General features: G+C 54.5%; 5 protein-coding genes across 5 annotated transcripts; 4 read left to right on the forward strand and 1 right to left on the reverse strand.

Annotated features, from left to right (window-relative positions):
- Positions 1-1270: 1270 nt before the first annotated feature.
- Positions 1271-2342, forward strand: BDY24DRAFT_28764 (uncharacterized protein). The gene has a single exon (XM_076637018.1). It carries the CDS (start codon positions 1304-1306, stop codon positions 1871-1873), a length of 570 nt encoding a protein of 189 aa, XP_076497773.1. The 5' UTR covers positions 1271-1303; the 3' UTR covers positions 1874-2342.
- A 5916-nt stretch (positions 2343-8258) lies between these two features.
- Positions 8259-10972, forward strand: NFS1 (cysteine desulfurase). Its single transcript, XM_076640019.1, has 8 exons — positions 8259-8548; positions 8692-8765; positions 8865-8996; positions 9074-9211; positions 9293-9781; positions 10185-10346; positions 10470-10666; positions 10771-10972. The coding sequence occupies exons 1-8, from the start codon at positions 8299-8301 to the stop codon at positions 10832-10834; spliced, it is 1506 nt and encodes a 501-aa protein (XP_076497774.1). The 5' UTR covers positions 8259-8298; the 3' UTR covers positions 10835-10972.
- Positions 10973-11014: 42 nt separating this feature from the next.
- Positions 11015-13114, forward strand: ATP12 (ATP synthase complex assembly protein ATP12). Its single transcript, XM_076637019.1, has 7 exons — positions 11015-11358; positions 11481-11540; positions 11647-11795; positions 11953-12181; positions 12371-12469; positions 12583-12726; positions 12868-13114. Exons 1-7 carry the CDS (start codon positions 11121-11123, stop codon positions 12960-12962), a joined length of 1014 nt encoding a protein of 337 aa, XP_076497775.1. The 5' UTR covers positions 11015-11120; the 3' UTR covers positions 12963-13114.
- A 664-nt stretch (positions 13115-13778) lies between these two features.
- On the reverse strand, positions 13779-16672 carry BDY24DRAFT_28888 (uncharacterized protein). Its single transcript, XM_076637020.1, has 3 exons — positions 16219-16672; positions 15327-16134; positions 13779-15252 (listed from the first exon to the last, which is right to left on the reverse strand). Exons 1-3 carry the CDS (start codon positions 16490-16492, stop codon positions 13935-13937), a joined length of 2400 nt encoding a protein of 799 aa, XP_076497776.1. The 5' UTR covers positions 16493-16672; the 3' UTR covers positions 13779-13934.
- Positions 16673-17659: 987 nt separating this feature from the next.
- BDY24DRAFT_385837 (uncharacterized protein) lies at positions 17660-18883 on the forward strand. Its single transcript, XM_076640020.1, has one exon. The coding sequence runs from the start codon at positions 17811-17813 to the stop codon at positions 18792-18794; it is 984 nt and encodes a 327-aa protein (XP_076497777.1). The 5' UTR covers positions 17660-17810; the 3' UTR covers positions 18795-18883.
- The last annotated feature ends 291 nt before the right edge of the window (positions 18884-19174 follow it).

The raw sequence follows: 19174 nt of genomic DNA on the forward strand, positions 1-19174 counted from the left end.
CTCAGGATTTACTGGTGAGTGGTGTCAAGTTTGATTCTTCTTCTTCTTCTTCTTCTCGAGACGAGAAGAGTTTCGACCTAGGTCGGCACCTCGAGCTCGACCTTCCTTCCCTCCTTTCCTCCGTTTTCCTTTCCCTCGAACATCCCTCGCTCTCACTCGTGCTTCGACAACGCGTCTACCCATCCATACATCGTATCGTTCCCTCGTCTCACCACGCAACTCCCTTCGTTCCATCCAAATCCAACTCGACGAGCACCCGAACCCGACGCGACGAAAGCTGACTTTCACTCCTTCTTCTTTAATTTTGCTTCGTGCCAGGCCTACCTCATCGGTCAGATCCAACAGAACTCCCACGCTTTCGATCGATCAGTCCCTCCTGAAGGCCAAGGTCCAGCAGGAAAGGCGATCCTGGACGGGTTGGCGAGATCGGTGAGTTCGACGGCTTCGTTCGTTTCCTCCTCCCTCCCTCGTCAAGCGACGCTCGACCCTTCGCCGAACTCGTCTCTCTTCGGCTCCTTCGATGAAGAGATAAATAATGACGAGGAGGATCATCGCTGGATAGGCTTCTCTGTCTCCCGAGTCCGACGTCGAAGCTGACCTCTTCTCCTCTCTTCTCCCTTACTTCATCTTTGCAGGCCTGCATCAACATCCAGTCCGTCAAGAAGATCCACGCTGGTCCCGGAGGAAGAGGTGGCGGATGGGAAACTGTTGGGATCTGGTTGGTGACCAAGGTACGTCGCACTCTCTTCCCTTTGTCCCTCGAGCCAAACGACGCGTCGCTGACCGTTTCGTCTTCTTCCTTTCGTTCGTGCGTCCAGGCCTTCGACGTCTGGATTGGGAACCATCTACCCTGAGCTGGCCTCGCCCTTTTTCTCTCCCTTCCTTCCTCCTCGTCTCTATCCACGCCTCATCCCATCTCCTCTCCTCTCAACAACGACGCCTCTCTCCTGCTCCACGACTGGATACCCAAACACCTCTCTCAACAACACGGATACCAACCCACTTCTACCAACCTCTACCATCAAACTCGAACAGCATCAACATCACCGAACTCACTCGCTCTTCAACCTCGGAATCAACTTGGGTCGACCCGACTTGGCGAGAACGAGGGGACCGAGAAACGAACAACAACGAAACGACGTATGGAAGGGATGGGGAGAAGAGAGAGAGAGAGAGGGCTTGGGCTGAAGGAAGGGAGGATTAGGATGGTGTGGGTGGGTGGGAGAGAGGAAGAAGGAAAGAGAAGGAGGTGAGTTCCGAAAACGGGAGGAGAAAGGAGAGGGGACGCGTTTCGAGTTGGACGATGAAGTGGAGTGAGGGACGTGAACTGACAGGTGTGGTTCTTTTTCCTTTCTCTTTTCACTCGATCAGGTACGGCGGACACGTCTTCGAGATCTTCTCGTCGCTGCCTATACAACTCCAACGAACGCGTCGCAACGGACGCGTCGAGCCCTTCACCCTCCTCCCCTCCCAACCTCGTTCCTCTGACTCCCTTCACACCTACCACTCGGCATCTAGTCGTCGTATCACACCTTCCCACTCTCTCTCTTCGCATAGTGCTATAGCAATATCTTCCTCTCCACCCTCGCTCTCGGTCTCTCCCTCTCCCGTTTCTCTCCCCTCTTTCTCTCCTCGGCTTGTCTTCATTTCGTTCGGGGTTGATGTAGCTCGAACCTCCTTCTTTCTTTCCTTTCTTTTCTGTCTGTACGTCCTTAACTTTTTTGTAACCCTGTACTTTTTCATGATTCTACGATCGTTTTCTTTTCGAGACGCGTCGACGAGAGAGCGGGAAAGAAAGAGAGAAAGAGATGCTGATAACAGAGACCGAAAGCGAGAGGAGAGAGAAAGAAAAAATGCGATGGAGGGAGAATAGACGGTACGAGCAGGCGGACGAACGGGGAAGGGTAGCAGAGCGAAGCGAAAGCGAATGCAAAGAGTGAGAGAGAGAGAGGGAGAGCGGGAGGGAGAGAGACGAAAAGCAAGAAGCTACGAACGAGTTAACGAGCGACGACGACGAAGGGGGAAAAAAGGCGTGAAGGCTAGTCTAGTCTAGATAATTCTGAACCGGACCCAATCTTCTAGACTAGTCTAATGCATTGAGATCCTCGCTCCAGCGGTCTCCTTCCTCGACGACCCCGAACCCCGTACGAACGTCGAGACGAGCTTGATGATCTCGCTCGTGTTCTTTTGACGTTCAGAGAAAGAGGGATCCAAGTCCATCGGCGAGGGGGTGTAGTAGGCGGGGTAGGGGTCCGTCGATCGAGCTGGACGAGAGGGAAACGGGAAGAGAAACGAAGGTCAGCAAATCGGAAGATGGTCGGTCGATTCGGAAGGCGAAACTTACTGACCTGGGGATGGATGTAACCAGTCCTGGGAGGGAGTCGGGGGAGGTTTGGAGGCAGCGATGGGTTTGGAAGGGGAGGAAGGAGGGGAGGGGAAGGTGAGAGGAGGAGGAGGAGGACGAGGTGAAGGTGAAGATGGAGCCGCGGGAACTACTGGTGGCGGAGAAGATTTGACTGTGATGCTGGGAGAGGGTTCGGAGGAGGCGGAGGGAGGTTCGACGACGAGGGATTTCCGAGTCTTGATGAGGGGAGGAACGACGGAGCTGGCGACGTCGGGCAGGGATTCCTTTCGGAAACTGAAGGGACGCAAGGGAGGGAAAGAGGATTAGGACTGCTCGAGGGATCGAAAGGTTGGAAAATACGAAGAAGAGAAGGACGAACGATGCATAGAACTCGATGACACTTCGATCGGTGAAGACTCTGTAGGAAGAAAACGAAGGAAAAGATCAGTTGGTCGTTCCTCGTCGGTCGAAGGGAAGACGAGGATCAAGAAACTGACCGCCTCGAGTCGAAATGGGTGATCTCGAGTGTGTCGAGAGAGGTAGCTCGAGAAATGGCGACGTAGCTGGAAACGGGGACAAAGGAGAAAAGGAAAACGCGTCAGACGGGGTCGTCGTCGCAAACGGTGTGCTCGACGAGACGAAGGAAAGGAAACTCACGTTTGTCCTGAGCGAAGAAACGTTCGGCAAATAAAAGAGGACGGGTCAGTTAGAGACGGTCTCGGAGTTGTCGAAGGAAGATGGTATCGAACTCACCAACTTCCCAGGGGTTTCCGAGGTCCATCTGTTCGGAAAGAAGCGAAGGAGTCGAGGTCAGCTCTTGTTTCTGAAAGGGATACGTTCGACGGAACGAGAAACTAAAACTAGAAAAGCCGAACGAACCTTAGCACGTTCGAGCGTCTGACCCTGCGACTTGTGAATCGACATCGCCCACGCAAGTTTCAGAGGGACCTGAGACCTCGTCGCGCTCGGTTTCGACCAGGCGCCAATCTTGCCGTATTGCGTGTCGATGGGGTTGATCCGGACGACAGAACCGTTGGTGAAGCGGACGACGGGGGACCAGGGAAAATGTCTCTTGAGCTGCAGCTTCCTTTGGGCCACCTCGGTTCCCTTGTCGCCTTTCGCTGCCAACTCGATCCCCTCGAGCTCCTCCTCCTCCGATCCGTTGGGAACAAACTTCTCGACGATCCCTTGCATTCCGTTGTAAAGCCACGAAGTCTGATCGGGACGTTTGAGGAAGGGAGAGACGGCGAGGAGTCAGAAAGGAGACGAGAATGGAAGAAGAGGGAAAGGAAACGAGCTCACAGAGGCATCCTCGCTGGACTTTTTCGAACCTAGTGAAAGGGAATCCCCAGAGACAGCATCGGCGAGATGCTGTAAACGTTCAAAGGTCGTCAGAGTTGGCGACGCATCGAGGAAAAGCAGAGGGAAAGGGACGAACGACAGATTCCCCGTTGTGAGTGTCGAGCTCGATCGAAGGCGCTTCTTGATCGTCAGCAGTCTTGAGGACCTGACTATGGGAGATCTTGTGGTTCTGTAAAAGTGGAGAGAGAGGAACCAAGCGAGGGGATGAGTGCCAGACGGCGAGGGAGAGGAGAGGGGAAGGCGACGAACCTGAACGATCATCACCCGAGCACCGACTTTGAGCTTGAAGGCAGAGAGTAAATTGGTCTCTCTGTGAAGGATCAACGACTCCATCAGTCAAGATTCGAGCCAGACTTCGAGAAAAGGAGCCACACTCACCTGTGCAACCCTTCCAAAGCTTTCGCCGGTGAGTCCAGTTTCTTCCTCGTGCTGTTCTTCAGCTTCTCGACGGCACCGCTGTTATCGTCCAAGGCGGTGTAGTCGTATCCCTCTCCCTCCAGCGCATCGAGTCGTTGTTGATTCTGGATATCGACGGTTTCGTTCCTCGGGCATCTAAAGAGGGAGAAAGAGAGAGAGAGAGAACAGGCGAGGAGATGAGCTGGACCGAAACCTTCGAAGCGAAGCGAACGACAGCGGCTTACAAGAAGGTAGGCTCGATCCCATCGGAGTACTTCTGGTAGTTGGGGTCCTCCTTGATCTTCTTCTGATAGTCAGCCGCCATGCTGGTGAGGAGCTTGACGTCTCGTACGGAATGAACTCCAAATCGCATCCTGTCGAGCATCCGAGCGAAGAGAGGGTCCTTCTGACGATGAGCGTGTTCGAGGAAGTGGCATTTGCTGGCAGGAAGGGTCTGTTTCCACGAGTTCGAGTTGAAGGCGAAGTGCTTGTTTCCGTTCGCGCTCGAGTTGTCTTTGATGACCGGCGGAAGCTAGAGAGGGAGGAGAGCACCGACGCGTCAGAAAACGATCGATTTGAACCAAGTCGATCTTGACGACGAGCAGACGAAAAGGAGAGTCGGCTTCTCACTTGAGCAAAGTCACCAGCGAAAATGATCTGAAGGAACAGGGAGAAACGGTCAGTCGAGTGAGGGTGAAAAACGCGACGGAGATGGACGAACCTGGAGGCCTCCGAACGGCTGAGGATCTTCACGAGCCTTCTTTCCGACGTTACTGAGGAGGTTCATGAAGGTGTCGCTCATCATCGAGACTGTTGAATCAAAGAGAGGGAGCAAACTAGTCAGCGCCAAACTCGAGGAAAACGAGACCAGGCGACGCGGAGCAGTTCGTGAGACTCACTCTCGTCGACAACGAGAACGTCGGCGTCTGTCCATCGTTGACGTGCTGGCTCAAAGCTCTTTTGACTGACGACACTGGTTGCGTCGGTATCCCCAGGGCGAATTCTGATGTGAAGAAGACACGTCGAAAGGAGAAAAGAAGTCAGTACGAGCTCGACGCGTCGTTTCGTTCGACTCGTCGTGGAAGCCAGAGCAGAGTAGAACGAGACGTACCCAGACCAGCCGTGAATCGTCCTTCCCTTCTCAGAATCCAGCGATTGAGCGGCGATTCCTGTTGTCGCAGTAATTCCGACCCTCTTCCCTCTCGACTCCAAAGCGGCGATCATGGCTCGTAGCAGCACCGACTTCCCCGAACCTACCAACAAGCAAGCAAGCAAAGAATGAATGTCAGTTCGGTTGAAAACTCGTCAAAGAACCTTTGGCTCTGCCCTTCGAGCTTCCAAAGGCGAGAGCTTCGAGAGAAGGCGTCGCGAGCTCACTCCCCTTCCGACCGTCGCTTCAAACGGCCCCTTCCAAAAGGTGAGAGTCAAGGATACGTACCAGCTGAACCAGACAGAAAACAACTCTCCCCCAACAGCACCTTCTGCAAAATGGCCTCCTGCTCCTCGTGCAGCGTCACCGACGAAGCAGAGGGCTCGTCCACGTCCAAAGGCAGCTCCGCTTCGGAGATGGGTGGCTGCTGCTCTGGGGAGTCGGGTGCGAGCGTGGCTTTTGAAAGAGATGGGGAAGAGGAAAAGGTTCGTTGAAGGAGGAAGGAGCGATGGAAGGATGCTAGGGTCGTGAGGAGGTGGTGCTGTTGAAGGTGGAGAGGGAAGGGACGACTGCTGACGGAGGAGGTGGCTGAACGAGTCCAAGGTGGAGGTTTTGGATGGGAACGTGGTGGTGGTGAGGAGGATAGGGCGTGGATCCGAGAGGAAGGTGGTAGGTGGAGAGGAGACCGGCGAAGAGAGATGCCAGATGATGAAGGGGAAGGAAGAGGAGTCGTTGAGGGCTGACAGCACGGAGGGGACGAAGAGTCTGTTGAAAAGAGCAAAAGAGTCGAAGATATCAGTGGATCTGTGCGATGGAGACTAATCCGAGCTCGGCTGTATGCACTCTGCTTCGAAGAGGCGACAAGTTGGAAAGAGAAAGCGAGCTTCTTCCTCCTTCCCGAGCCAGGAGAAGAGCTCGAGCGAAGTCCGGAGCTCTGGTTGCAGAAAGAGGGAGAAACGGCTCACCTGAAGAACCTATATATCCAGATCTAGAGCTTTCCGATTGTTTCCGAGAGCGACTTCGTCTCGATACGGCTGCAAACGGGGGAGGGGAGGACAGGAAGGAGGACGTCCCAAATTCTTCGATTCAGCCTTTTGGTCTTTTTCCTGCTACTATCCTAAGCTCGTAGCGAGCTCGGAAAGCGAGAAGAAGGAATGAATCTACTCACGTTTACTTGAATCGATAGAAAAGGGCCTTCCCTGTAAGCGAGATGGTCCAGCGAGGGCAGAGGAGGAAGCGGTGGGAGGGAAGGGAGGAGGGGCGAAGAGACAGCTCGCTCGGAATGGATTGCGACTCGTCCTAGAGCTCGTTCTTGTTTTTATAGACAGAGTCGCTGAGAGGGGGGAGTAACCGAGCGACATCCGAGGAGAGGAAGGTCCTGTCGGAGGGGAGGGAAGGCGAAGGAAAACGGAGAAGGAGGAGCGAATGGGTGTTGAGGTCAAGAAGTCGAAAAGGGAGGAGACGACCAAGAGAAAAAAAAAACAAGCTCACCTAGGCTTACCTCCGACCTCCATCTACAAAAGACGAACAAAGTGAACTTACGGGCTCATATCCGCTTTTGAAGGATATCTTCGTCGTCGTAGGAAAACATCAAGGGGGAAGGATGGCCGAAACGCTAGGGAAGAAGGGGCAGGAGAAGGAAAGTGCGAGCTCAACTTCAGGTCGGTCTTCCTTTTCCTCCGTCCAGCAGCGATCTTCAAGTCGTAAGTAATCGAGTCAACTAACAGACAAGTTTTTGCGTCCTTTCTTCAGCTGTCTTCGTGCTCGAGGCACTCGCTCGTCGCTGCAGTTCAGATCGCTCGCGGCTGAGTCGGACTCTTCTCCCCGTCCAGTCTCAACTCCAACGGCTCTCTTTCCTCGTCTCTTCTCACTCGAACATGAGATCTCAAGCTGATCAGAGTCATGGCCACCAACCTCATCCTCTCCTCAGAACTCCTTCGCCCTCTCCCTTTCGTTCTCCATTCATCCACCACTGCACCTTTCCCCTCGTCCTCTTCTCTTCTCGAGCCATCCTCGTCGCCATGTCCCTTCCCAAGTCCACCCTACTCACCTCCCCACTCAACTCTCCCACTGCTGTCCGAAGCACCGTCTTTCTCCTCCAATCCTCGTTCCCTTTCCCAACCGTCGTTGCGGGTCCACCCGACGACGCGTCCAACAACTTCTCCACCTCAACTTCCTCCACCGCCATCACTCCAGGAAGAGGTCCCACTCCCTAAACCCTCGAAGCGTTACGATCCTCCTTCGCATCCATCGCTCTCCCAGGAAGCCTTCACCTCCCTCCCACTCCCATCCGAGCTTCGCGTCCCTTCACTCCGTTTCTCCTCCCGCCCCTCACCCAACCGCTGCCATCCTCCCCGAATCGACTACCAACGTCTTCTTTGCCCCCTCTTCTGCTACGACTAAAGCTCGACCACCTCTCGCTCCCTCGTCGTCGTCGCTCGCCGGTACGAGGAAAGGAGAACGAAAGGGACCGGGACGACGCGCTTCGTTCTGTATCGATCTCCCCGAGGCTGGGATGAAGGATACGAGGAAGAAGGGGAGGACGGGGACTCCTTTTACTGGGAAGGGAGAGGAGGAGATGAAGGAGTGGGTTGGAGAAGAGGAGTTGGTCGGCTTGGAGGGAGGTGCAGTTGTTTGAGGCGACGCGTCTTTAAATCCGGATCGACTTCGGCTTCGAGTTCGCCGGTGTCATCTACCAGTCTAGGCTCATCAGTTTAGACTCTACCTACACTCTCTTTCGACATCCATGTATCGCATCAGCCTTCACCTTCGGATTTTCGAGAGCTCGATCTCGATTCAACGACGCGTGCGAGCAGAAAGCGCTTCTCTGTTTCTTGCCGCTGACCTTCGTTCTCTTCTTGAAGATTTTTCAGTAACGACAGCTGATCGATCCCCCTCCTTTCTCATCTTACTCAACTCGAACGAATCAATTAGAAAAACTGGGTTGAGAAAATCGGTTCGGCCCTCTTTGCGAGAGGTTTCGCTCGATCTGCTCCTTCACCCTCAACCTCTTCCTTCTCCCTCCCCCCTCCCCCTTCCTTCAACAATGCTTCGAACACCCGTCTGCGCCGTCGCTTCCTCTTCCAAACACATCCTTTCCTCGGTCGCCTCTTCTCCCTGCCTCTCTTCCAAGGCTGCTAGGGTTGTTGGTGGAGGACGAAGATGGTACTCTTCGCCCTCGACCTCCGACAAGGCGTCCGTCTCGGTCGGGATGGTACCTCCAAGGGAGGTGGAGTCTGACGAGAGTAAAGCTCTAGGGAACGCTTTGGATGAGATTCTGTTGACACCATCACCAGGTTAGTACACGCTGAAGCGACGAAGGGAGAGGGGATTTGAAGGAGGAGAGAAAGGAAGGAGCAAGGGAGGGAGGAGGAGGAGGAGTTCGCCACCTTCGTTCTTCTATGGCTAACTTTTTTGAATGTTTCTTCGACGTTTACAGAGATGCTCGGATTCCAGGTCAAACTCTCCCACACCAAAGATACAGCAGAACGTCCGATCTACCTCGATATGCAGGTTCGTTGCCTTCCTCCTCCTCTCCTCCTTCCTTCTTTGCCGAAGCTCAACCCACGCTGACCAACCTTCCTTATGTCCAACCTTCCTTATGTTGGTCAGGCTACGACTCCTATGGATCCTCGAGTGCTAGACAAGATGCTTCCCTTCTACACCAACCAGTATGGAAACCCTCACTCCCGAACGCACGCTTACGGTTGGGAAGCTGAAGCTGCCGTCGACAAGGCGAGAGAGGTTCGTCCGCTCTCCCTTCCCTTTTTTTTCTTTCCTCTCCTCCTCGCTGACCTCTACGCCTTCCTCGTCGTATACAGCACGTCGCCAACCTCATCGGAGCCGATGCCAAAGACATCATCTTCACCTCTGGAGCTACAGAGAGCAACAACATGGCCGTCAAGGGAACAGCCAAGTTCTACGCGGAGACGAAGAAGCACATCATCACCACTCAAACGGTTCGTCTTCTCTCGTTATATTCTTCGTCCTGATCTTCTCTGAGCTGATCGTCTCTTCTCATCTCTTCGCTCGATCTACAGGAGCACAAGTGCGTCCTCGACTCGTGCCGATACCTCTCGGAGCAAGGCTTCGAAATCACCTACCTCCCCGTCCTCTCCAACGGTCTCATCGACCTCGATCTCCTCGAGAAGTCCATCCGCCCAGACACCTGCCTCGTCTCCATCATGGCCGTCAACAACGAGATCGGAGTCATCCAACCTCTCGCCGAGATCGGTCGAATCTGTCGAAAGTACAAGGGAGTCAAGTTCCACACCGATGCTGCTCAAGCTATCGGAAAGATCCCTATCGACGTCGACGCTATGAACATCGACATCCTCAGCATCAGTGGACACAAGATCTACGGACCCAAGGGAATCGGAGCGGCGTACGTGAGGAGGAGGCCGAGAGTGAGATTGGAGCCTCTCATCCACGGAGGAGGGCAGGAGAGAGGGCTGAGGAGTGGAACGGTTGCGGCTCCATTGGTCGTTGGGTTGGGAGAGGCTTGTAGGATCGCGAAGGAGGAGATGGAGGTGAGTTTCAAGGTCTTCTCTTTGTTCGATCGGTTTGGGCGGCCGGGAAGGAAGAGGAGGGAAGGGAGGGAGGGAGAAGCTCAAGGCGGAGACGCGTACTTTACGCGTTCCGAGAGCTTAACCTCCTCGATGGGGATTTTTGAATGACGAAGATTGCACGAACGAGATCACTCCCGAGGGAGGATACTCAAGGAGTCGAGCGAAGGTTGCTTTCCATTCCCGTTCGACTCTTTATCCAGGAGATCGGGGATCGGTCTGCGACTTTGGGCTCGACGATGACCTTTCGTGCAGGGGTACTGACACAACTAGAACTATCTAACCATCCTCGACTACTATCCCGACGACCCTTTCTTCCCTAGTTCTGCGTTGGCTGACCCCGATCTTCGTTTCCTTCTCGATCCAGTTCGACCACGCCCGAGTTTCCGCTCTCGCCGAACGACTCATCACCGGCCTGACGTCTCAGATCGAGCACGTCGAGAGGAACGGAGATCCCAACGGATACCCTGGATGCGTCAACCTCTCGTTCGCGTACGTTGAGGGAGAGTCGCTCTTGATGGCTTTGAAGGTTCGTCTTTCCTTTCTTGCGATTTTCATCCGACCCGTCCCTCTTCGCTTCTCGAAGCCTCCTCCCAGCTGTCTCGTCCTGACTCCTCCTCTTTCCTTCTCTCTTCTCCTTTATCTCCTGCAGGACATCGCCCTCTCCTCCGGATCCGCCTGCACGTCCGCTTCGCTCGAACCCTCTTACGTTCTTCGAGCTCTCGGATCGTCCGAGGACATGGCTCACTCGAGTCTGAGGTTCGGTATCGGACGATTCACCACCGAGGAGGAGATTGACCTTGTTGTCAAGAAGATTGTGGCTACCGTCGGATGGTTGAGGGAGATGAGGTGCGTTCTTTCTCCCTCTTTCTCTTTCGAGCAAAGCTCGACGCACTTAGGACCTGATCACTGACGCGTTCTCTCCTCTCTCCTCCTTCGTTTGCCTCGGACAGTCCTCTCTGGGAGCTCTACCAGGAGGGTGTCGATATCTCTACCATCGATTGGAGCCAGCACTAGTTTAGTTGAACCAGGTTTCTCTTTCGTTTCTTTTTGACGTCGCGGTTTCGCTAGTTCTACGTCCGTTCATTTAACGCCAGGGGTCCCTTGATTTCTTCTCTGCCCTGTTTTCGATCTTGATTCGTATTTTGGAGCGATGCTGATCTGCTATCCATCAAGCGGAAAAGCAACAAGAAGAAACGAGAGTCGAGACGACATTTCGACTTCAGGCCCAGACTCTGACCCAGACTCTCTTGATCCCAAACGGCCAGCATCTCTCCCTTTCGCCCTTCCTTCTTTCCTCGCCATGTCCCCCATATCTCTGCTTCCTCGATCTCTTCTCCTCCGGTCGACTATCTCGTCAGCATCCTCGCTCTTTTCGGCCAGCAGATCCCTCTCCATCACCTCTTCGAAACGGACGAGCACTCCTCCTTCTTCGAGCTCTCCTTCCCCTGCGAAACCCGTCTACACTCCTTTAGCGACCGCCAAGGCACAGGCAGATGGGGCTGCTAAGGTTGATGGAGTCGTGCTTAGTGAGACGAACAGTGAGTTCTTCGACCAAAGTTGTAGTAGCTTGTTTGAACGACGGGAAGAAGGTGAAGGGAGGGAGGAAGGAAGGAAACTCGAGCTGACCTTTCGTCTCCTCCTCTTCGTTCTCGTTCTACAGAGGCTGAGAAGACATACGGCCGATTCTGGAAGGCTGTCAACATAAAACATACTCCCGAGGGTAGGTATCTCTCATCTCGCCTCTCCCTCCTCCTCTGTTGAGAGAGAAAAGTCGAGCTTGAGCTGACCGACCTCCCTCCTTCCCTTCTTTCGTCGACGACCTTCAGGGATTCAAATCCTCCTCGACGCTCGTCCTCTTCGTACACCAGGAGGAAAGCCTCTCTTGATCCCTTCCAACCGAGCTCCAGTCGCTTTCCTCATCGCGAACGAGTGGGAGAACCAGAAGCAGATTCTGAAGAATCACGCTCTGCCGATGGTGAGCTTTCGACTTTCCCTGCTCGTTCCTTCGAGCTTCATTTCCCAAGGAAGAGAATCTAGTCTTCCTCGGCTGGAGTCCTTCTCTACCTTTCTCATCCCCCAGCACCTAACCAACGTCGTCCCTGTTCTGTTCTTCTTTCTCTCCTCCCAACCAGACCTCCCTCGCAACTCGAGCTCTCGACTCCCTCGCTCCCACCGCAACCTCTTCAGAAGGCCTCGGTCAATCTAAAACTCACTCGGAAGTGTGTGCCGCTCTCTTGAGATACCTCGGAACCGACACCATCTGCTTCCAGGAGGTGCGGCAGCATGGAGATCTCGTCAAGCTGCAGGAGGAGAGATGGGATCCCGTCTTGGATTGGGTCCGGGAGGAGTACGGGCTTGAGGGTGAGTACTCTTGTTTGAACGTAGCTTAGAGTCTTGTAGGCGACAGGTTGGTCGTGTAACGAGCTCGTTCGAGGGAAGGAAGAGAAGAGAAGGGAAGAGGAGGACGACGCGAGAGCTGACCTTTGCTTTCTTTCTCTTTCTTCTCCTCCTCTCCCCTCGCTTGTATCAACCTCCGTTCCTCATCAACAGTCAAGGTACACGACTCTCTCTTCAGCTCTCGTCAACCTCCAGCGACGACGGCTAAGCTTGCGGAGATCATCTCGAACTACTCGAGTTGGAAGTTGGCTGGTGAGTCTCTCTCCTTTCCTCTCTTTCCTTTCACTTTCTGCTCTGTTCCCGCCAAACTACCGAAGAGAAAAAGTAACGCCTGAGCTGATATCTTTCGTCCTTTCGATCTCCAGCGTTCGAACGAGCCGTCTACACCACCAAATCCTTCCTCCTCGCTCTCGCTCTCGTCGAAGGTCGACTCACCGTGGAGGAGGCTTCCCTCGCTTCTCACGTTGAGGTGGATTCTCAGATTAGGCTTTGGGGAGAGGTGGAGGATAGTGAGTCTTCTCTCCCATCCTTCCGTTCTTCCCGTCGTTGCTCGTTCCCCGGGACGGGAAGGGGAGACGCGTCGAGCACGATCTTCCTCCTTCGCACGCTGACTCCCTTTCCCGCCTCTTCTCGTCCTGCCTCTCTCCCAGCCCACGATGTCGACTTTCAGGACGTGAGGAGGCAGCTCGGAAGTGTCAAGTGCTTCTTGATCGACTCGGACGCTACTGAATCGAATGCTGCTTAAAGCGTCTCGTTTTTGGACTTCGTTTTGTGACGGTAGGTCGCACTCGGTGTGGTGCGAGAGATGATAAGGGGAAGGTCATGAGTAGGTCGTTAGGGATCGAAAAACGAAAGAGAGGTGAAAAGACGCGCTCGCCTGGCGAACAGCAAAGGAAAGGAAGCAAAGCAAAAGACGAGACGAGACGCATGCGAAAGAAATGTCCGAGAAACAGAAACGACCGAGAGATCCCAAAAGCAAGAGAAAAACGAACAGACTACATACACAAAACCAGACCCAAAGAAAACGAAACGAGACCGTAAATCCTGTACTACTCCTCCCAAACCCTCCTCAACCCTTCCTGATTCCCTCCCTTCCTCGGCGTCATCCCACTCATCCCCGTCCCAACCTTCCTCCCCCTCCCCAATCCACCCTCACTCCTCCTTCCCCTTCCCTTCTCCTTCCCAACGATCGTCTCCCTCCTCCCTCCCTTCATGAACCCAGCCGAGGGAACGCTCTTCCTCCCCTTGTTCCCTCCTCCTCCTCCCTCCCTCAAACTCGAACCCGACGCAACGACGACTCTCCTCGACGGTCCAGCTTCTCCTCCGGGCTTGGAGAGAAGGGATGTGCTGACGGAGGAGCGTTTCTTCTTCGGAGTGGCGGTGGTGGAGAAGGAGGAAGTCGATGACACCTTGGACGCGACCCGAGCTTTGAACGCTGGTCTGTAGGGTGCTGAAGCGGCTTTGGAAGGCGTCGTGGTGGGTGGAGGAGGTGGTGCGTGAAGAGGAAGGAAGTTGGTTGTTGCGGCGAGGGAGGGGAAGAGAGGTTGGACGGAGGAGAGGGAGGGGAAAGAGGGAGGAGGAGGAGGAGCGAGTGCTGAGGCTGCTGCTGAAAAGTGGGTGAGGGACTTCTTGGGGACGATCCGAGCCGCTTCGGAGGTGATTCGAGGTCGTTGCTGTTGTTGCTGGTGGTGGTTGGAGGTGGAAGTGGAAGGGTAGGTTACGGCGGGAGGGAGGGGAGGGTAAATGGAGGTTGAAGCTTTCGTATAAGCTGGGACGGTGGGTGCGATGATAGGAACCGAGGTAGGGATGGGATGAGCGTTCCTTCCGTTGGCTTGTTGCCTTGCGAGGAATGAAGCTGTGGGAGCGAGGAGAGACGATCCTGGACGTGACGAAACCATCGCCACGGTCGTTCGATTGACGCTCGTCGATCCTGGACGGGACGAGACCGACGACCTGTCCCTGACCGACGTCGAAGGAGCTCGGGAGGAAGAAGCGCTCGAAACTGTCGAGAGCCTGTTGCTAATGAATTTGGTAGAGGTAGGAGGACCCATGGATCCGTTGGAGTGGAAGGAGGGGATGGCGGGTCGAGACGACGAGGACGAGGAGACGGAGGAGGAAGCTGGGATTGCGTTGAGTCGAGAGGGTTTGAAAGCTGAGGGAACTGGAGGAGGTGGAGCGGCCATGTTAATCTTTTTCGCTCCTCCGAAGAACTTCCTCGACGACGAGTCCTTCTCCTTCTTCGACGCCGGAACGACCTCGGGTTTGGCGAGCGTCTTCTCCTTCTCCTTCTGACTTGATGCGAGGAGAGAGGAGAGTTTGGGGATAGAGCTCGATTTGGGGATGAAGTTGGAGGTGGAACTGGGTGCTGCTGCTGAGGAGTAGGCTGGTCCGGCGAGAGTAGCGGATTTGGTCGTCGGGAGGAACGACGCGACTCCCTTTCGCATCGCCTCGACTCCGTGATGGAGGAATCCGAACCTCGAGGGAGCTCCCTTGGCTGAGGACCGAAAAACAAAGAAGCGGAGTCAGTTTGAAAGTTCTCTCGAGTCGAAGGGGAGTAAAGAAACAGCAAGACGAGAAGGGAAAGAGGAGACGCGTCTCGGAACTCACGAGCCGGCTTCGCCTTCCCACCACTCAATCTCCTCCCAGCCACCGAGCTCCTTCTAGCCTTCGACATCGCCAGTTTCCTCTTGATAGCCTCCTTCTCCCTCTCCATCTCAGCGTCCTCCTCCTTCCTCGTATCAACCTGAACCTCTCTCTCTTTTCCCTTCGACGTGCTCGAGATCGACCCAGCTCTCTCGAGATTGGAAGCCTGAGCCGGAGTAGCTGAGAACGAGACCTTCACTCTCTTCGAACTGGGTCCTTCAGCTTGAGCGGCGAGGGAAGGTCTGTATCGAGGAGCACCAGCGGCGATGAGGGAAGAAGGTCGTCGACCGTTGGCGATGGCTCGAGAGGAGGAGGAGGCCGTCGGTTTGGATTTGGTGGAAGATGGGTTGATAGATCGTTTAGCGGTGTAGTGATCTGCGATGGAGGGCATCCTGACAAGAGCAAAACAAGAAGCACAAGATAAGTCAGCGAAGAAAGAAAAGAACACGCGTGAAACTGAACTCACTTCGCAAACTCCTTCTCGTGCAAATCGTCAAACCTCCTCTTCATCGGCGAACCCGCCACTGCTCCTACAACACCACTAGCAGCTACAGTCCCTCCCGGCTGTCCCAAAGCGACCATCCAGCTTGGCAACGCCAGACCTGCCGCTCCTCCCGCCGTCACCAGCCCTTTCTCCTCCATCCTCTTCCTCATCTCCTCCTCCATCACCTCCCTCATGCTCAGCCCAGCAGCCGTCATCGAAGCAGCAGCGATGGTCGGTGATCTGAACTGCTGGTTCGAGATCGAGTGACGAGGGTTCCCGAACACGAACGGAGGAGGACTGGCGAGCCGTTTGGGCGTGTTGTTCGAGGAGGAGGAGGCTGAGGGAAAGCTTCCTGGGATGGAGTCTTCCTTCTCTTCTGGTTTGGTTGGGAGGGTCGGGTAGAGAGAGGAGGAAGAGATGCTGGTGGTGATGCAGAAGGGCGAATCGACGAGCATCCTGTTGCCCATCCGAGGAGGAGAAACGGCTCCCCTGGCTGTCGAGGCGAGGGAGGACGTGGAGGAGCTCTGGACCATTCGGATCGTGGGTTCGGTTCCTGCGAGGGAAGGTCGAAGAGCTCGAGCTACTCCTGGTGCTGGTGAGGGGATGTGCGGAGAGGGAGGAAGATCTTCGTCCACGTCCATGCTCTCGTCCTGTTCTGGCTGGGAGTGGACGATGGGAGCGGCGGATCGTTTGGAGGAGTGGGAGGAGGAGGAAAGGGAGCCGTGTTGGGATCGTTTGAGGAAGGATTTGAAAGATTTGGCAGTTGATTTGGAGAGAGAAGTAGATGTAGCTGTAGTGAAACCAAAAGAGAACGTTGTATGAGCTTCGAGGAGGCAGAGAAAGATCGAACAATACGACGAAGGGAAGCTCTCACCTTTCCTCGTCCCAAACTCTCCTCCTCCTTCTCCGTTCTCAGCACTCTTCCAACTCCCACCCTCCACCTCCTCCGCCACCTCGTCTAGAACCTCCCAGGCTTCGCTCTCCCTCCCAGCTCGAGAAGCATCCAACGTTGGGGGTTCGAAGTTGTCTGAGGAAGGAGGAGCGCGAGAGGCGATGTGGTCGGCGAGGGAGAAGGAGGGATCGGTGAGAGCTTCCTCTGGGAGGGATTCGGCGCTGGAGAACGAAAACGAGAGTGAGCGAGAGAGCATAGAAGGGGAATGAAGGCGTTACGAACAAGTTCTGGAGTTTGTTGATGAGATCAGAGTTCTGGAGGACGGAGGAGAGAAGGGGAAGAGAGACGAAGGGAGGAATCGAACAACAACAGAGGTCAGCTTCGATTTGACCTCTCTCTCGCCCCCCTACTAGACAGTATAAGAGATGGAACCGACCTTTCCCGAAGCCTTGAGTCGGTATCTCTTGCAGAGACTGACGAGCTGCTTGCGTTGAACTGGCGGGAAGGTGTGGCGAATGGAGGGAGAGGAGGGGAAGGGAGGAAGGGAAGGGATGAGCTCAACGTTTCCCGCCTTCCTGATGTCCTACAAGACGACGAAGATGACGACTTACGAGACTTGAGCGCAGGAGAGTTGAAGAGGATGGAAGTTGACGAGTTCATCCTCGATGGGGATCGCTTTGAGGAGCAGTAGAAGAAGGATGGGAAGCGGCTTGTGGCTTGGTGGTTGAGTGAAACTCGACGGAAAAGCAAACGCGTGGGTGAAGGGAGGAGTCTCGAAGTCAGTTTATTTTCTTCGCTGAAGTGAACTGGCTCTCTAGGAAGAAGCGTCAGGATGGTCTCCGAGCGAGGGAAGCGGCGCTAAAATCTACTCCGTGGCTTTCGAGATAAAGCAAGAGGAAGAAGAAGAGGTGTCGAGGAACCGACCGTCATTCGTGATCTCGTCGACTCGAGGCTCGAAGAAACCGAAAAATAGGACCGGGCCACAACGAACGAGGTCATCTAGTAAAGCGTACGTAGAAGGAAAACAACCGGTCGGTCAAACAGGTCAATGAAGGGTGTCGAAAGGAAAGGAGAAAGGGAACGAACCTTCGCGTCGCGTCCGATCTGAACCGAAATCTGACGACGGTCCACAAATCGAGCGTAGCTTTGATCAGAGTGAAAAAGAAATATCGCGTAGGAGAGACTGGAGTGGTGGTCAAAACGAGCAACAGGAAGTTAAGGAGACGGATCAGCCGGTTGGTGTGAGGAGAGCCAGAAGGAAGCCGAAGCGAAACTCGTTTGACGGACCCAAGGGCAAAGGGACAGCATAGAAAGATCTACAGAACAGGAAGAAGAGGGGAAAAAAAGATTCAGCTCAAGTTCGAGAACGGTACGGGATCGAGAGAAAGAGAGAGAGACGAAAGAGAGTCTCAGGGCAACTCACCTTCGAAGTACAGAAACGAACCCAACACCGTCTCGCTCGCTCCCCTCTAAACATCCCAACTGAACTCTAGATCAAACCCCTCCTCTCTCCTCTTCCTCCTCTCCACCTCCTTCTCAAACCGATACACAAACTGGGGCGAGAAGCCCACGAGATGAACCGGTTTCAACGTAACATGCCTCACCCACCCAACGAACCCCTCCACCCTCTCCGGACCCAACAACCCCAACGTATCGTGAACCTCCAACCTCCCAGGTTCCCACCCGAGCGTGCCCCTCCCGAACTCCGAAGCAGGCAGCTTCTCGAGGAACTCGGAGGTCATCACCAACGACGACGCGACGAGAGAGAGTCGTTCCAGAAACCCTCTCGACTTCTCGCGAACCTCCTGCTCGAACTTCTTCTGATCCTTCGAGGTCAACTCCTCTCTCTGAAGTGTGTAGAGAAAGTCCATCTCCGTGCGATGATCCAAGAAGCAGACCCTCTTCTTCTCGAGAAAGCTTCCTTCCAAGGGAGGGATCTGCAAAGGAGCAAAGTACGTCTTGGGTGTCTTCGACGCCGGGAACGACAGAGGAAGTTTGACGTCTGCGACGATGCAGATTTCTCGAACGTAGCTCCATTTGAGGCTGGCTGCTTCGGGGTTTTGGGCATCGACGAAGATCCCCTTCTTGGGTTGGAAGAAGGTGAGGAGGTCGGAGGGTTGGGCGAGCGTGATGGAGTGGAAGAACGAACGGAGGGCGAGTTGGTGGAAGGTTTTGGAGACGAGGAGGAGGTGGGTGGTTCCTTTGAGGGGGAAAGGATCGGAGGAAGGAGTGACGTGGGTGGGTCGACGGAAGGTGTAGTGGAAGATTCGTTCGAGGACTTCGAAGGGGATGCCTGGAGCGAGAGAAGGAAGACGGAGAAGTCAAGGTTGTTGAGGTCAGGGTTTTCTTCCTTCGAGCTTCCCTTCCTTCCGTTCTCATCTTCCAGTCCAGTCCAGTCCAGTCCTGTATACTTCCGAGCTCATATGCTTACCAGACGAGATAGCTCGACTCGAACCTTTAGCGGCCGCGTCGAAGGAGAGGTGGCGAGAGAGGGAGCCGTCGAAGGAAGATCCAGGCGAGGAGAGAGGAGAAGATCCAGTAGAGTTCGACATTCGTAAAGTAAGCTAGGATCGAAGAGTGGGATCAGAGGAGGAAGGGTTTGAATCTGGAGTTCGAGGGTTCGTCGTGGTCGGTGGGAGAAAGGAAGGGAGTCGAAATGAGCTCAGCTCGTCGTTTCGTTTTTGCCTCCGTCCACGTCCTTTGTCCCTCCTCAGTCAAAAAATAACAAGACGTTCATTAAAGATTACCGACGAGGAAGAGAGAGCGCTAGATACAGCAAAAAAATCGTTAACGAGAAAACAGAGGACTAGGGTATGCGAGAGAGAAGTGAGAAGTGAGAGGTGTGGGAGTTCGGAGATCTGTTGGGTACAGAGCGTGAAGCGAAAGACAGCAAGCAAGATAAAGCAGGAGCAGTAGATGGGAAGAGATTCGTGAAGAA

The sequence above is a fragment of the Mrakia frigida genome, assembly GCF_051309035.1.
Source record: "Mrakia frigida strain ATCC 22029 unplaced genomic scaffold BDY24scaffold_11, whole genome shotgun sequence".
NCBI classification, from domain to species: Eukaryota; Fungi; Basidiomycota; class Tremellomycetes; order Cystofilobasidiales; family Mrakiaceae; genus Mrakia; species Mrakia frigida.